The following is a 17,640-nucleotide window of genomic DNA, read 5'->3' on the forward strand; positions in this document are numbered from 1 at the left end:
GATACCTTGTTGAATTTACAGAAATTACAACTGTGCTCATCCCCTCTCCCTTCCCCAGGCCCGTGAGCAGAGGGCAGAAGAGGCTAGGGGATGCTAAACCTCCCCAAACAGGATGCAGCGCACCTCCCTTGGGAGGCATGCCGCCGGCCCGTGCCTTTGGAGCCCTGCCTCCAAAAGGGTGCCTGGGTCATAGTCTGGCCCTTGCTTTGCCCCAAGGCCCCGTGGTGCTCATCCTCTTCCCCCTGGCCCCGCCTGCACTGCTCCTCTTCCTGTCCCCACTCTGCCTCTTCCCCCAAGCCCTGCCCCGCCTGCCGCTCATGCCTCTCCACCCGCCGAGTGGTGGGCAGGTAGCGGGGCGGAGAGGTGCGAGCAGTTGGTGCAGGGTCTTAGGGGAGGGGGCAAAGAAGCGTGAGCGGCGGGGCTTGGGGGAGGGGCAGAGAGGCACGAGTGGTGGGAGGGGGCAGAGAGGGGCAGGCAGAGGGGCCTCAGGGCAGAGAGGGGTGGGATGGCCTCGGGGGAAAGGGGCCAAGCCTCGAGGCGGAGCAGGGCGCAGGGCCACAGTCTGGGCATCAGTGGCCCCCCACTTCTCAGGAGCTTCCAGCGCTCATGCCCCGCCTCCCCAAATGTGGGAGTCATGCGCTGCCCATGCCCAGGCCAACTGTATTTGCGTCCCCCCCTTCACTGGGTACAGAGCCCTTGCTATTCCTGACATCCAGACAGCTGCTTTGTCTGACTCGTGTGCTCCTCAGGTCTCGTCAGCTTCGCCCAGTGCCTCATGAAACGCCCCCAAGCCTCTTGTCCTTTCTGAGCAGCAGCCAGGTTCCACTATAACTGATCTACAGCCTGTCCCTTCCCCATAATGCTCCCTGCTGCCTCATAAACATAACCCCCTCCTTGTTAAACGGTCTCCTCCTCCCCCACTGAGTCCCTGGAGTCCCCAGCCTAGCTGGCCCTGCATGGGGAACTGGAAGCATCCAGAGAAAGCTCCCATGGGGCCCTGGGTGTAGCCTTCATCCTAGCCATCTAAATGTAGCTTGCACAAGCTCCCTCCTCCTTGGAGGGGTCAGGGAGCACGCTTGGTGCAATGGAACATTCAGTGAATTTACAAGCAAGTAGAGAAGTTCCTCTCATGGATCGGTAACTGGTTAAAAATAGGAAACAAAGGGCAGGAATAAAGGGTCAGTTTTCAGGATGGAGAGAGGTAAATAGCGGTGTGCCCCAGGGGTGTGTACTGGGGCCAGGGCTGTTCAACGTATTCATAAATGATCTGGAAAAAGGGGTAAACAGAGAGGTGGCAAAATTTGTAGATGATACAAAACTACTCGAGATTGTTAAGCCCAAAGCAGACTGCACAGAGCTACAAAGGGATCTCACAAAACTGAGTGACTGGGCAACAAAATGGCGGATGAAATTCAGTGTTGATAAATGCAAACTAATGCACATTGGAAAACATAATCCCAACTATTCACACAAAATGCCAAGGTCTAAATGAGCTGTTGCCACTTACGAAAGAGATCTTGGAGTCATTGTGGATAGTTCTCTGAACACATCCGCTCAAAGTGTCAGTCAAAAAAGCTAACAGAAAGTTGGGAATCATTAAGAAAGGGATAGATAAAAAGACAGAAAATATCATATTGCCTCTATATAAATCCATGGTGTGCCCACATCTTGAATGCTGTGTGAGATATATTGGATTGGAAAAGGTTCAGAAAAGGGCAACAAAAATTATTAGGGGTATGGAGCAGTTTCCATATGAGGAGAGATTAATAAGACTGGGACTTTTCAGCTTGGAAAAGAGATGACTAAGGGGGGGATATGACAGAGGTCTATAAAATCATGACAAGTGCGGAGAAAGTAAATAAGGAAGTGTTACTTACTCCTTCTCATAACACAAGAACTAGGGGTCACCAAATAAAATTAATAGGCAGCAGGTTTAAAACAAAACAAAAGGAAGTATTTCTTCACACAACACACAGTCAACCTGTGGAACTCTTTGCCGGAGGATGTTGTGATGGCCAAGACTATAACAGGGTTCAAAAAAGAACTAGATACATTCATGGAGGATAGGTCCATCAATGGCTATTAGCCATGATGGGCAGGGATGGTGTCCCTAAACTCCGTTTGCCAGAAGCTGGGAATGGGCGACAGGGGATGGATCACTTTATGATGACCTGTGCTGTTCATTCCCTCTGGGACACCTGGCATTGGTCACTGTCGGACGACAGGATACGGGGTAGATGGACATTTGGTCTGACTCAATATGGCCGCTCTTATCTTCTTAAGACTCTATGCTGAGCATGTGCAAATGGCAATTTTCTGCCCCTTATAACTCAGACAACCAAATCTGACCCATGTGTCAGGGGCCAGGGCAGCTGTCCGTGTGGCTCTTACCTTCTGCCCTCCAGCTGGAGCCGTGTCTAGGTAAGGGCCATGCATGGGCTGCTGTGGGGAGCCAAGGACCCTCTTGCCCTGGGCGGGGGGCCCACAGGGTGAGGAAACAGGCCAGAGGCTGTTCTCGACTCTACCCCCACCCCTGGCAAGTGGAGGGTCCGCAGCACAGCTCTCCACAGCTGCCCAGGCTCCCGGCCAGGCTTCAGTTGCTGGCCTGGCTGGGGGGACAGGGGTTGGGGGGGAATAAGAGGGGCCCCTGCCAAAAAGTGGGAGGGCCATGGCCCCCTGGCCCCCACTATTCCGGCACCGCTGGATGGGGCACAGTTGGGACTACTCCTCACCCAACACTCCTGGATCCAGAACTATGCAGGGACCCCCAGCCAGGGTACCAAGGATCATGTGGTGCCCCCACTCCCTTGAGAAAGAAAGAAATCCCAGGGAGGAGCCAGCCCCAGGGTCAGAGAAACTCCATCAACAGGAACAGGCACAGGACATGGCCTCTCTGAGGCCCAGGGTTGCCAACTTTCTAATTGCAGAAAATACCCTTGCCCCACCCCTTTTCTGAGGCCCCCTCCCAGCTCACTCCATCCTCCCTCCCACTGTCACTTGTGCTCCCCACACCCTCACTCATTTTCACTGGGCTGAGGCAGGGGGATTGGGTGCGGGAGGGGGTGAGGGCTCCAGGGTGGGGCTGGGGATGAGGGGCTTAGGATGCAGGAGGGGACTCTGGGCTGGGGCAAGGAGTTGGGGTGTGGGAGGGGAAGGGGTGAGGGCTCTGGCTGGGTGTATGGGCTCTGGGGTGGGGCCAGGAATGAGGGATTTGGGGTGCGGAATGTAGTCTCTAGGAGGGAGTTTGGGTGCGTGAGGGAGCTCAAGGCTGGGGCAGGGGGTTGGGACGTGGGAGCGGGAGGAAGTGCAGGCTCTGGGAGGGAGATTGGGTGTGGGAGGGGGATCAGGGCTGGAGCAGGGCATTGGGGTCTGGGATGGGGTGTGGGTGCAGGTTCCGGGAGGGAGTTTGGGTGCGGGAGGGGGCTCAGGGAGTTAGGGCGTGGGAGGGGCTGAGGGGTTCAGCTCCGGGTGGGAGTTTCATAGAATCATAGAATATCAGGGTTGGAAGGGACCTCAGGAGGTCATCTAGTCCAACCCCCTGCTCAAAGCAGGACCAATCCCCAATTAAATCATCCCAGCCAGGGCTTTGTCAAGCCTGACCTTAAAAACTTCTAAGGAAGGAGATTCTGCCACCTCCCTAGGTAACGCATTCCAGGGTTTCACCACCCTCCTAGTGAAAAAGTTTTTCCTAATATCCAACCTAAACCTCCCCCACTGCAACTTGAGACCATTACTCCTTGTCCTGTCCTCTCCTACCACTGAGAATAGTCTAGAACCATCTTCTCTGGAACCACCTCTCAGGTAGTTGAAAGCAGCTATCAAATCCCCCCTCATTCTTCTCTTCTGCAGACTAAACAATCCCAGTTCCCTCAGCCTCTCCTCATAAGTCATGTGTTCCAGACCCCTAATCATTTTTGTTGCCCTTCGCTGGACTCTCTCCAATTTATCCACATCCTTCTTGTAGTGTGGGGCCCAAAACTGGACACAGTACTCCAGATGAGGCCTCACCAATGTCGAATAGAGGGGAACGATCACGTCCCTCGATCTGCTGGCTATGCCCCTACTTATACATCCCAAAATGCCATTGGCCTTCTTGGCAACAAGGGCACACTGTTGACTCAAAGTTTGGGTGCAGGAGGGGCTCAGGGGTGGGGTAGGGGGTTGGGGTGCAGGCTCTGGGCGATGCTTACCTCAGGCGGCTCCTGGGAAGCGGCTGGCATGTTCCTCCAGCTTGGGAGCGGAAAAGTGACTCCATGTGCGACCCCCGCCGGCAGGCGCCACCCCCACAGCTCCCATTGGCTGTGGTTCCCGGCCAATGGGCACTGCGGAGCTGGTGCTTGAGGCGGCGGCAGCACATGGAGCTGCTGTGGCCGCCCCCGAGCTGGAGGGACATGCCAGCTGCTTCCTGGTAGCCACGCTCCGGAGCCGGGCAAGGACCCTGCCAGCCCTGCTGCACCGCCAGCCGGACTTTTAATGTCCTGGTCAGCAGTGCTGACCGGAGCCGCCAGGGTCCCTTTTTGACTGGGTGTTCTGGTCAAAAAACGGACATCTGGCAACCCTACTGGGGCCCTCAGACACTGATGATGTCCCAGGACTCCAGATGGCTATCTGCAGCATTGCTATGAGCACACTTCTCCTGTGCTGAATTGGCTGCCAACTCCAGCTCCCTCCTATCCTCTCCTCACAGTCTGACTCCCAAGTGTCCCCCAGGGTCCTCTCCTTCTCTCCCTCCCCCTGTCCCCTGTCTTTTCTCCCATCCCCTCCCCTTCCCTATAATATTTGTAAGAGAAACAGGAATAAACTAAGCCAACCCTTTCTCCGCTTCCCCCACAAAAAAACTGAAAAAGGAAAGAACTGAATTGAAAAACAACCCGCCACCCAGAAGGGAAGAGAAACCCCAGCCCTACCATGCTGTTTGCTGCCCAGCACTCTGCCCTGCCTCTCCTGGAGTTGGTCTGTCTCTCTTCCTGGTCTCATTTCAATTGTTGGATTCATGTGCGGTAGCTGGGTGGAGGTGGTGACCTGGGCAATACTGGAGGTCAGACTTGATGGTCTAGTCATTCCTTCTGGCCTTAAACTCAGTGACTCCTTTTTTTGTGTGGGCTGTATGCTTCTCAGGGCTGGGCCTGTCTCCTGCTGCCACAGTGCACATAATAAGAAATGCAATACATGAAAAAGGCTGGAAAGTTATTCAGTATTGTTAAAATTACTTAGCTGTCATTGACCTCATCTCTGGAAACACCGTTTCCGCTGAAACTTTCCAAAATTATTGAGTTTGAGACATATGTTCGGCATGAACAAGTTCAGCCCAACTTGTTAAAGTTTGGCATCGTTATAAGCAACTAAACCCAGGACGTGTTAGGTAACTTCCATACAGTAGTTGCTACCATTAGAAAGGAAGAAGCTTGTATCCCTGCTGGACTGGGTGGGATTCAAACCAGCCACACAGAGGCAAACAGGTCTGTAGCGACACCCTCAATCATCCATTCCCTCATAGGAGTGACCGGGAAAGGAAGGGGGAGGCTGCTTTCTGGAAAGATGAGTTTATTAACTCATGTTCCAGCCACTTTGGAGCTCACGCAGGCTGGGTCTTCCCTCTCTGCACACAGGCAAAATCTCCCACGCACTCCTAATCTGAAACGCACTGTCAGCCACACTCTATTCTTAAAGGGCCAGCTCCCATTAGCCAAATGCATGCCCTGAAAATGCAACAGTAAAAGAAACTAGCAGAACATCCACATTCACTTCTAATTACAAGGTTCTGCAATGTAAAGTCATTCCAGTAGTTACTTCAGGGTCCTTCCACTAATTGTTATACATACATATTTGAGCCTTCAACGCAAACCATTTCCACATTAACTACAGGAGTAACCAGGGCCTGTATGATGATGTTTTCTATGTTGGACCATCTGATAGGGAGCCACAACACACACAGAGGCAGTGGGTTACACAAATATTTGTGAGACAGTGTAACACTGGACATCAGATTTCTTGGTTTCTGTTTCTGGCTCTGAAAATAGATTGTGGTGTACTGGTTACAGACTGGGTAGCTAAATTTAATACCACCTATTTGGGTCATCTCTGGGGTTTGAACCCAAGACCTCTGGATGTAAACACCTGAGTCACTGACACTTGACCTTAAGAACCAGACCTGTTCAGTATGGAAGTGTAGCAGAGTCATAACATTCTATATGTGGTCTAGCTTCTAGAGAGTAACCGAGCCACAGTGTGTTAGCATGGGATACACAATAACCTAGTTTGACATGCATATTCTGAGGTGTGTGGCAAAGTATAGGAGACTTGGCCTTCTAATATGAACCCTGAGTTAGCATTAAATGACCTCACTCCCAGTCATCAGTGAATTTGTATGAAAGCTTGGCTCACAATAAGAGCTGTGAAGAGCACGGAAGTGTTAATAGGAGCTAATTGAATAGCTGGGGCTAGTCTCCAGGCTTACAGATGAGTGCACCACCTACTGGGCTACACAACACTGTGTTAGGCAGTCTTTGCTGGTCTCTGCCTTGCTTCTCAAGAAGTCTGTAGCTAGCACAAAATTGCAAGACTGCAGTAGTGGGGGCCAAAATCACATTATTCACAAGGGATGGCAACACGGAGGGTGATAAGTAAACAATGCAGAACCCAGCAGGTAACAAGAACCAACTCCTGGGTGTGTTTTCCCCTCAGTATCTGATCAAAGTGAATGAGATTCAAACCAAGAAAGGAGTGGACTTGCTGCAGAACCACATCAAGCATTGCAATGCTCAGTTCAAGTAAGAGTGATCGGTTATCTTTATTCCTTATCCTCCCTTTCTTTGCCAGTTTAACTGAGGAGACCTAGGCATTGATTTATTTTGCAGTGAACAAATATCCTGCAGTCACCCTCCACCTGTGTGGCAACATGTCAGCTTCCTCTCTCTCTGGAGATGGTGTAGCCGTAGGACTCTATGATAGTGTTTGTCCTGCAAGTTACAGTACTTGGTACTTGCGTTTTGACAGTACAATACAAAAGCAATTAGAGTGCTGACTTCCCACTCCTCGGTTTGTTGTCACTGGTTATGATGAGAATCTGGGGTTCCTGATAATAAGGTGTGTGAGGCCAGGACTGTTGGCCCAAAAGGGTTAATAATGACACTGCAAAGCAAAGGCTCTAAGGACTGCAACACACAGCGGCATGTTTTGTACATGCAGCACTGTCAATGCTAGGAGGTTTAGTTCAAACCGTTCTCTCACATTCGCTTCTCCTGTTAGTTTTTTCCAGGAATGTTTAAAGGCAACAGAGACGCTTAAGCAGTTTATAGAGAAGCTCACCCCTGAGCTACAGAGAGTGAGTATGCATCATAACGCCAGCTCACCGGGGACCAAGGCAAGAGGCGGGCATGGGCCCTGGAGCAAGAATGTCTACCCCCTAAAGTCTCTTTTTACCCCTAAGGAGGCTTCTCATATGTCCAATTTTCTGGGTCATGACCTCGGTTTTGGTCTGCCAATCTCTGTCCAGGTGGATTTTTAAAATATTAGCAATTGTCCAGGATTTCTCTCCCCCTGCCCCCCAACCCCACGTGGGGGGCTGACAGCTGGAACTGCAGCCTCCCCGCCAAATTCTTCAACCCCTCCCTCTCCCCCCAGTACCCCCTCTTCCCCTCTCCAGCAGTATCCTCTTTTTGGGAACCTGAAACATGTTAGTCCTACCCCATAGGAAGTAGAGAAGGTTTAAAGGCTAAGTGGAAAGTTCCCAGGGCTTGAAAGCTAGGATAAGTAGATACAGCTCATGAAAAGATTTGAGGATGCTACTATACACTCCATAACCCTATCATCTTTTTAAAGCGTTTCTTTTGTTATAACTCTCTGATGAGGATTAGGATGCAATCCTCATTTGGGTGAAGTATTCATCTTTAGTGCTGAGCCCTCAGTAACACTGCAGGTAATTTTGGAGCCTTCTTTACGTGCTTTCCCCACAGTAACTTGGAGTTTAATAGATGTACAGCTGGCTGGTTTTGATATTTTGCATGGAGACTGACTTCACCAGCCCAAGGCGGGTTCTCCAGAAAAGGCTCAGTGCCAGTTCTTTTAACACTCTTGGTCTCTTTACATGTGTAGCACATTAATACAAACAACATTTAAAAAACCCCTCCAATACATTGTCTCAATACAATCTATTCACAATCAGTAACTTGAGGAATGGAGAACAGGGCATAATATGCAGCACTTGCAGTGTCCCTTAATGCTAAAACACGCAAACCCTTCAGCTATGCGTCTGCCTCACAGGTACGTTGAAAATTAACTGTCGTTTTCTGGCAAACTGAACCTTTGATCCTGTTGACTGTTTTCATTCCTGACTCATCTCAAGAGGGGGCCATATTAAGCTTCAGTCTTCTGGATAGTCAGTGCCTGGTTCAGAAACATGAACAGCTGTTGTCATGATGGCGTGTCCTGAGCACACATTGTTTATATAATGCATTCAAAGCATAGCCACTGGGCACCCACCAGGCTCCGTTTGTCCTAGCTGAGGAGCAGTGAGGAAATACTGCTGTTCCCTGCACCTGTAGATAGAGCTGCTCTCGTGGAGATGGGCTTTTGGAGAAGCTTGTATTACAGTAATACGTGCCCTGTGCCGTGTAGCTGCACGGGGGGAGAGCCTCAGCCTGGCCTGTGTTTTCAGTATGGTGCTTCCCACAGGAATGGGAACGCATGTGTTATGGGAGAGAAAGGCCTGTCTTACCTAAGAGAATGAGTGGAATGAGAAATGCCTGTCTTGCCCAAGAGAATGAGTGGGATGAGAAAGGCCTGTCTTGCCCAAGAGAATGAGTGGGATGTACAGACAGAGGCAAAGTGCAATCCAGCTCCCCTGCTTCAGCAAATCACTGTGGTGTGATGCCTTTCAGATGAAGGTCAGGCAGGACGAGGAGAAGCAGCAGCTGTGCTCCCTCCGGGATCACCTGAAAACAGCGTTACAGCTGGAGCAGAAAGAGGTAAAGCGGGTCCCCCTTCCTAGGCACTGCCATTATGGCTGCCTGGTGGAGTATTCACGGGGAGAGCAGTCTGTGCATTGCATCCCCGGAGCTCATGTAGGGAACAATGCATTTGCAAGTGCATCTCCTTCCTGGCTGTGGGCTGTGCCCTGTGAGATGAGCTGCACCCCCCCACCCAGGGAGCTAAGGGGACAAAGGGAAGCAGCTCTCCTTGCTCAAATCCGGAGGGGCCGGGGGGATGGTGAGGGCTCTGCTCTATCCATGGCTCTGCAAAGTTCTCCTTTGGGGGCTGTGGATTGGATGCTGTGAGTGAATTTCCTGTGCCTGGAAGGTGATGGAGTTGCAGCCCAGGGGACTGGAGCCCACTCTTCCCAGAGCAGCTGGGGAAAGGGAAGTGGAGGGCATGTCTTTCTCACCCCTCAGGCATCTCCAGCACCCCAACACTCCTCTGGAAAGACCCCCACCTACTCCCCTCAGCAGTAAGCACCCCCCCGAATGACAGGAGCGCCCAACCTGACCGCTCGTGGACCCAGCACGCTGGCAGCCTCCCCAGGGCTTACTCTGTCACTGGCCTCTCTGCTGCCGCTGCCACAAGGGGCCTGTTCTGATGGTGGCCACGTCCCCTCCCACACACACCTCCTTTCAGCCAGGCCACGGAGAGCGGCTAGGCAGGAATGGCTTCGGTCACTACTGCCCTGCAGCAGTTTGGAACCAGGGCTGGGCTCCCTCTCCCTTCCCATGCCCAGCTTGGGAATGAGGCAGTGCTGGGGAGCGGACTGAGGGATCTGTGGCTTTCGTACCACTCGGTTCTGTCTGTGTTTGCTCCCTGGGCACTGCTCTCCGAGTTTGGTTCTTGCCACATTCGCTGCACTGTGTATTAACATCACATCTCCTCCCTGGGTGGGACCTTTCTAAGATGCCGGTCTGGAATATGCCGTCAGGAGGAGTCACCCCAGGGAGAGATGGGCATGGGCTAACGACTACCTCTTTGTGTCTGCTAGGACTCTGCTAGCAAGCAGCTACGGTACAACATGCACCAGCTGCAGGGGAACAAGCAGTATGGGACCGAGAAATCGGGGAACCTCTTTAAGAAAAGTGATGGGTAAGTGCAGAGTCCGTACGGTGATGGGTAAGTGCAGCGTCACACGTCTGCAGCGTAGACAGTAAGGATCTCCAGTGCAGCCCCTCCGCCCCCTCAGCTGAGTTGCTGAGCTGACCGTGACCCTGTGTCTCCGTCAGAATGCGTTCATTTTGGATCAGACGGGAATCCTGCTTTGTGCAATGAAAACTAGGGGCAGCAGCATAAACAAAGGGGAATGAGAAATAACATGGGGGAGTGGGTTTCTAGTGACAATCTGCGTGGGGGCTGGGCTGAGGGATGGCAGCACTGTGTTCCCAGGATCATCCCCAGGAGCATTCACTGCAGACTCCCGAGCTGAACCTCCTTTGGGCTTTTTTCTACCAGTTCCAAGTCTTTCCAGGTCCCTTTCCTATCCTCCCCATGCTAATGGGCATGACGCTCTGCCCGGGTTAGCCTCCCCTGCACACTGCACTAGTGTCGCTCCCCCGCATCATTAAGGAAGATATTAAATGATGGAACAGTGATGTTCCTGCAGACCTCAAAGCCATTCACAGGAGCTCAGTACCATGATCCCTCTGTGACAGAGGGGCCAGGGGAGACACAGGGCAGTGAAGGGGCCACAGGTGGTGGATGGCAGAACCAGGAATAGAAGCCAGATATCTGCGCCACTGCCTTATACGCAATGGGAGGGAGCACAAGGTAGCTGGGATACCAAGATACTACGATGGTGTCCCAGATCAGGCTGCACCTGTCCCCACCTTGGGTCTCTCTGAATGCATCCCCTCCAGATCTGAGGCCTCTAGCTTTCACTTCTGTGGGTGGAGTCCTGTGATTTCCCCCCCACTCAGACCAGGTCCTTGTTTTCCAACCACGTTTGACCAGCAGGTCCGACTGGACTACGAACCTGTGGTTCTTCCCTTGGGGAGCTGTGATGAATACAGTGACCCAGGCTGCTCCTGTTGTCTATTGTGAACAGCAGTAACGCAGCTTCATGAGAGAAAAGGATTTTAAAACTGTCACGGAGTCCCTGGGCGATGCTCTGGAACTGCTCCCCATGAAGCCAGTCAGGACTCTGGGGCAGTCGCCTTTCTGTGAGCAGCCTGTCTTCAGGACACACAGCTCACACTGCTTCCACCTCCCTGGGTCTGACCTCGGAGCATTCAGCATCCTCTGCCCCTCCGTGTGCTTCCCCCCAGCGAGTCCGCTCAGGCAGGGCTCCTGGGGAAGCCAGAGGGTCCTGCACCCCAACTTCGCAGTCAGACGTGACTCTCAGCCAGCCAGTAAAACAGAGGTTTGTTAGATGACAGGAACATGGTCTAACACAGAGCTTATAGGTGCAGAGAACAGGACCCCTCAGCTGGGTCCATTTTGGGGGGCAGTGAGCCAGACAACCACGTCTGCCCTTCACTCCATGTCCCAGCCAGCCCCAAACTGAAACTCCCTCCAGCCCCTCCTCCTCTGGGCTTTGTTCCTTTCCTGGGCCAGGTGGTCACCTGATTCCTTTGTTCTCCAACCCTTCAGCTTTCACCTTGCAGGGGGGGGAAGGGCCCAGGCCATCAGTTGCCAGGAAACAGGGTGTTGGCCATTCTCTGTGTCCAGACCCCTGCACACACCTGCCCTCTAGGGCTCTGCAATGATCATACACCCTTACCCCACCACCTAGATACTTAAGAACTGCATAGGGGAAACTGAGGCACCCCCACACTATTCGGAGGAAACATTAAGAACAGTCCCACTTCGTCACAAAGACAACAGCAGGCCTACACACGTCTCTATCATAGCAGGAGTCCTCTTTCTTCTTCAGGTGATGGCCCCTATATGGATTCCAAACCTGGGTGCACACGTGCGGGAACAATTCTGTAGCAGTGCCTGTTGACCTGCATCGTGCGTTGTCCTTGTGTCCACAGCCAAGGTTATAAGAGGTTGTGTGCATCGACTCCGCTCCGATTCCCTCTTACCACTGCATGGCCAGAGTCAGAACCCCTGTTCCTCCGTGTTCTTAGCCTAGCTCAGAGAGTTGATAGTCTGGTCTGCCTTTGTGTACGTAGTTATAGATAGTATCTGCTTGTTTTTATAATGTATTGTAACTAGTTAGGTTCCCTTTAGGACTTCTTCTCCCATTGGGGAGACTTCCCCACCTGGAGACTATGCCTGGCCAGTTGGCTTCACGACCTGGGCTTTGTGGCCGCACGCCTCCTCTGTGCGTGACAAGCACCAGCGCTGCCTGTAATGCCTCGGAGAAGCCCGTGCGGTCACCCACGGCACCATTTGACAGTCGTTCCCAGCCCGACCACGGGGGGCCAGGGAACTTTGTCTCTGTAAGTGCCTCGTGTGCCCAGGTATCTGTCAATACCGCCGCCGCCTGAGGAGCTCCACTCTGACCACAAGAAGCACAGCCATGGGCATACGGGCAGATCCCAGCCTGGGACTGCCCCTAAATGCAGCACCGCCTCCCTGAGCCGGGCCCAGTTGGGAGAGAAGTCACATGTCAGCCTGACTGCTGCAGCTCCCAAGGAGTCCAGGACAGAGAACAAAGAGAAACACTGCTGAGATTCACCGGTGCCGCCACCAACTGCAATCACCGCTCCAGCAGCGTGCACTGGCGGGATCCTCCAGTCTGCCATGCGCAGTCCCCCACCGACCCAGCCGCCTGGAACCGATTTCTTTCAGGATGTAGTCTGCACCAGGTGTGGGTTCTTATTGTTTGATGATATGCTGTATCTAGTGTGGGATGGTAGATGACAACTCGGGGTGTGCAGTCAGTGGGGTTTTTTCCCCTCTACTGAAACAGATTCTTCTGGGGTATTTGGATGGCCTATTCAATGGCGCAATATGCTTCTCTGATGGATTGTCCTTGTTTAGTGAAGGCGTTTTAAAGTGTGTTTAGGTGTCTATCCCGGACTTTGTCTCGGGAACATATGCTGTGGTATCTGATGCCTGGCTGTAGATAACAGATTTCTTGGCATGTCTGGGACTGTTACTGGATCTCTGAAAGTGGATGTGGTGATCCATGTGTTTGTTGTGCATAGCTGTCTGTAGGGCTCCAGTGCTGAAGCTGATTGTGGTGTCCAGGAAGTTGATGCTGGTGTGGGAGTGTTCTAGAGTGAGTTTAATGGATGGGTGGTGGCTGTTAAAGTTGTGTTGGAAATCTATGAGGGAGTTTAAGTCATCTGTCCAGAGGATGGAAATATCATCAATGTAGCTCAAGTATATCATTGGTCTTGTGGGGCATTTTTCCAGAATAGTCCATGAAGACGAACACCACAGACAACCATATACGAGAAATGCATGGAGCACCACACCTACCTTCACAGATCCTGTAACCACCCCATACACACCAAGAAATCTGTTATCTACAGCCAGGCACGCAGATATCACAGACTATGCTCTGAGGAGAAACTCAGGGATACACACCTTAACACACTTAAAACTGCCTTGATGAAGCAAGGACAATCCACCAGAGAAGCAGATTGCATCATGGAACGGGCCACCCAAATTCCTGGGGAGAACCCGCTTCAAAACAGAAAAAGAGAGAGCCTCTGACTGTATACCCCTGGCTGTCATCTATCACCCCACACTGGAATCCATACGAGGTATCATCAAACAGATACAATCCATATTTGATGGGGACTACATCCTGAAAGAAATCTTTCTTGAACCCTTTTTCCGGCCTTCAAACAACCTCCCAACCTCACTATGCTCATCATCAGAAGCAGGTTCCCCACAGACCAGGACACAACAACTCAAAGCGGCAGCAAACCCTGCCAGAACAACAGATGCAAAACCTGCAGACATATCTCCATTGCTATGATGATCAATACTCCCCACAACACACTTTTCAAGATCCATGGGTCCTACACAGGCGTATCCCAACATGAGGTGTACCTCATCCACTGTATCAAATCCCCCAAGTATGTGGCTGAAACCAGACAATCACTATGCTCTCGAATTAACTCTCACAGAAAAATGAAAAAAGACAAAAACACCAGATCACATGTAGGCAAACACTTTTCACAAAAGGCTCACTCAACATCTGACCTCTCAGTCCTCGCTCTCAAAGGAAACCTGGACAACAGCTTCAAAAGATGAGCCTAGGAACTTAGGCTATATCTATGCTACCGCCTATGTTGGCAAAATGTATGTCGCTCAGGGGTGTGAATAAACCACCCCGCTGAGCAACGTAAGTTACACTGACCTAAGCACTGGTGTGCAAAGCGCTATGTCGGCAGGAGAGCTTCTCCCGCTGATACAGCATCTGCCGTTTGCAGAGATGGTTTTATTATGCCGACGGGGGAGCTCTCTCCCATTGGCATAGAGCGTCTTCCCCGCATGCACGGCAGTGTATCAGTACACTGCGCCGCTGCAGCGATATATGTGTAGACATGGCCTTAAATTCATAACTCTCTGCTTGACACTAAAAACCATGGATTTAACAGAGACCCTGGATTTATGGTCCATTACAACAATTTGTAACATACCCTGCTGCCTACTAACCCTCAGTATGCATCCCATGAAGTGAGCTGTAGCTCACGAAAGCTTATGCTCAAATAAATTGGTTAGTCTCTAAGGTGCCACAAGTCCTCCTTTTCTTTTTGCGAATACAGACTAACACGGCTGCTACTCTGAAACCCTCCATTGTCATCCACTGCAAAGATACTAATTGCCCACTTCATTTTAAATGGTCTCCTACAACATGTGAACCCCTTTTGCTTAACAATCTGTTCCACCTTAGAATCGTAGAAATTTAGGACTGGAAGGGACCTCAAGAGGTCATCAAGTCCAGCCCCCTGCACTGAGGCAGGACTAAGTATTATCTAGACCAGTGGTTCTCAACCTTTGTGGGCTCAGGGCCCATTTGTAAATGTTTATGGCCTGTTGCAACCCAATAAATAGTCTGGGGGTAGAGGCCCTCGGGTGGTTTTGATTGGATCCTGCCCCCAGGGGGCTTGGGTCCTGCCCAGCACTCACCCCAGAGCGGTGGCTCCCGCAGCTCCAGTGCTGTGGGGCTGGCTGGACTTGGCTCTCCACCCTGGGCGTTGCAATCTCAGGGGTTGCAGCACAGCTCAGGTTTGGCCCTGCTCCCGACTGCTCCCCTGAATTTGTGAGAGTGGAGTTGTGACCTGGCTCCTGGGGTGGCATTGCCACTCACTCATATTTGGCGTACTGGGACGCCTGTCATGATGATCATGATGATCAAACAGATACAATCCATATTTGATGGGGACTACATCCTGAAAGAAATCTTTCTTGAACCCTTTTTCCGGCCTTCAAACAACCTCCCAACCTCACTATGCTCATCATCAGAAGCAGGTTCCCCACAGACCAGGACACAACAGCTCAAAGCGGCAGCAAACCCTGCCAGAACAACAGATGCAAAACCTGCAGACATATCTCCATTGCTATGATGATCAATACTCCCCACAACACACTTTTCAAGATCCATGGGTCCTACACAGGCCATGGGGGGGAGGGATAGCTCAGTGGTTTGAGCATTGGCCTGCTAAACCCAGGGTTGTGAGTTCAATCCTTGAGGGGGCCATTTAGGGATCTGGGGCAAAAATTGGGGATTGGTCCTGCTTTGAGCAGGGGGTTGGACTAGATGACCTCCTGAGGTCCCTTCCAACCCTGATATTCTATGATTCTATGATTCTATGACAGCTGGGCCAAAGCTGAGTGGCACAGGGACCTCAGAGGTTGCAGTGCCTGGAGCAGAGAGGTGAGCCCAGCCTGTCCCGTGGAACAGGAGTCACAGGAGCTGCCATGTGACCTTTTGAAATATTCTGGCAACCCAATGCTGGATCCTGACGCACGGGTTGAGAAACCCTGCTCTACACCATCCCTGACAGGTGTTTATCTAACCTGTTCTTAAAAACCTCCAGCTTGGACACTCTGGTTACCTTCTCCAGACCTGAGGAAGAGCTCTGTATAAGCTTGAAAGGTTATCCCTTCCAGCAACAGAAGCTGGACCAGTAAAAGATATTACCTTGCCCACCTTATTACAGACAGTTCCAAATCTGTCAAGAGTTTGCAGGGCAATATGGCAGCACAGAGGCCAGGTAAACCATGGAAATGATCAGGGGCTGAAGGGATCGATGTGCGAAGGAGACTGGAAGGGTGTAATGTGTTTGGCTTGGCTGAGCAGTGCCTGCAGGTGGGGAGGGGACAAGGCAGTTTACAAACCCATGGGAGGTGTAAATATCAAGGCAGGAGAGGAATCTAGGGCATGGCAAGGGCTACCGCTAGAAGTGGAAGGAAGCGCATGAACTGAGAGGCCTGGAGCACATCCTCGCAGTGAGCTCTGCCAGGCTGGGACTGGCAGCAAGGCCAGCCCATGGCTTGGGGAAAATGCTATATACATCGTCTCCAGTAAGAGGCTGTGCTGCCCATCCATCACGCCTCTTGCGGCGTGCCACAGGCCACCTCTCTCAGCTCAGGGCAGGCCAAGGGCTCCCCCGCCCTGCTCTTGCTACTACCTCCCACCTGCACGAGCCAGGCAGTTTGTCAGGAGCAGAAGCTGTGGCCTTAGCTGTGCCCTCCTCTCCTCTCTGCATGGGTGCCTGCAGTGGTGCTGCTCTGCACGCTCCTTTGACAGGCTGGTCCCTGGCTGAAAGGGTCTCCAGCCCCTTGGGCAGAAGGACTTTGAGCATCTCCTTTGAAATGAGAGAATTCCCGGTTCATTTTCAGGTTGAGGAAGGTCTGGCAGAAGAGGAAGTGCACGATCCAGAATGGCTACCTGACCATCTTTCACAGCACGGTAGGGCCGGTGCCTCCATCACCTTCATGGCCCATGCTCAGAAGTGGTGGGCTGAAAAGGCCTGTGGGATTCAGTGCCTTCCGGGGGGGTTGTGCAGATGATTAACACTTTGTTACCCACAGTGAGTCTAGTGGCTTTCCCTGAGCCTGACTGGAATCCCTGGAGTATGATGATTTAGTTGGGGATTGGTCCTGCTTTGAGCAGGGGGTTGGACTAGATGACCTCCTGAGGTCCCTTCCAACCCTGATATTCTCTGGTTCTATGATTCTATGATCTTCTCCAACCCCATGCTGCTGGCCTGACCCAATGCCCACTGGAGTCTTTCCTTTGAGGCTGGAGTCCCTGTGCCCTCAGTGGACCAAAGGCAAATCACTAGGGTCTTGCCCAGCCTGAGAGCCAGCACGGAGAGCGCACCCAGCATCCAGGAGCAGGGGAAAGGTCATTGCTGTGATTTTGTTTATTATTATTGATGACAGCACCGGCAAGGACAAAGTGCATGGGTTACTGGGAAGGCCGACTGCATTCTGTCTGGCCCCTGTCACTGGCCTAGCTGAGCGCTCACAGGCTTCAATGGATTCCCCTCACAGCTCCCGTGGGAGGCAGGGCAGGGCTGTTATCCCCATGGACAAAGGGGAACTGAGGCCAGAGAGACTAAGTGACTTCCCCAGGCTCACACCGGCAGGCTCTGACAGAGCAGGGCCTTGAACCTGAGTCTCCCAAGTTTAGGTTTGTCCCTAACCGCTGAGAAGTTCTTCCTCCCTGTTCCCTGCCTCAGTGACCCTAATCGCTTGGGAGCATTGCCGGGACCTGCCCCCAGGGGTTGCTATTCTAGCAATGCT

At 52.1% G+C, this 17,640-nt stretch overlaps 1 protein-coding gene across 2 annotated transcripts in view; it reads left to right on the forward strand.

The window, feature by feature from the left end:
- Nucleotides 1–17,640, forward strand: part of LOC144273450 (arf-GAP with SH3 domain, ANK repeat and PH domain-containing protein 1-like) — a 116,828-nt gene that overhangs the window by 37,856 nt on the left and 61,332 nt on the right. For both annotated transcript variants that reach the window (XM_077832030.1, XM_077832031.1), the window contains 5 exons: nucleotides 6,685–6,770; nucleotides 7,249–7,324; nucleotides 8,880–8,966; nucleotides 9,968–10,068; nucleotides 16,732–16,801. In XM_077832030.1, coding sequence (XP_077688156.1) covers nucleotides 6,685–6,770; nucleotides 7,249–7,324; nucleotides 8,880–8,966; nucleotides 9,968–10,068; nucleotides 16,732–16,801 — 420 coding nt within the window. The remainder of the gene's footprint in view (nucleotides 1–6,684; nucleotides 6,771–7,248; nucleotides 7,325–8,879; nucleotides 8,967–9,967; nucleotides 10,069–16,731; nucleotides 16,802–17,640) is intronic.

This window comes from Eretmochelys imbricata, chromosome 13, assembly GCF_965152235.1.
Source record: "Eretmochelys imbricata isolate rEreImb1 chromosome 13, rEreImb1.hap1, whole genome shotgun sequence".
NCBI classification, from domain to species: Eukaryota; Metazoa; Chordata; order Testudines; family Cheloniidae; genus Eretmochelys; species Eretmochelys imbricata.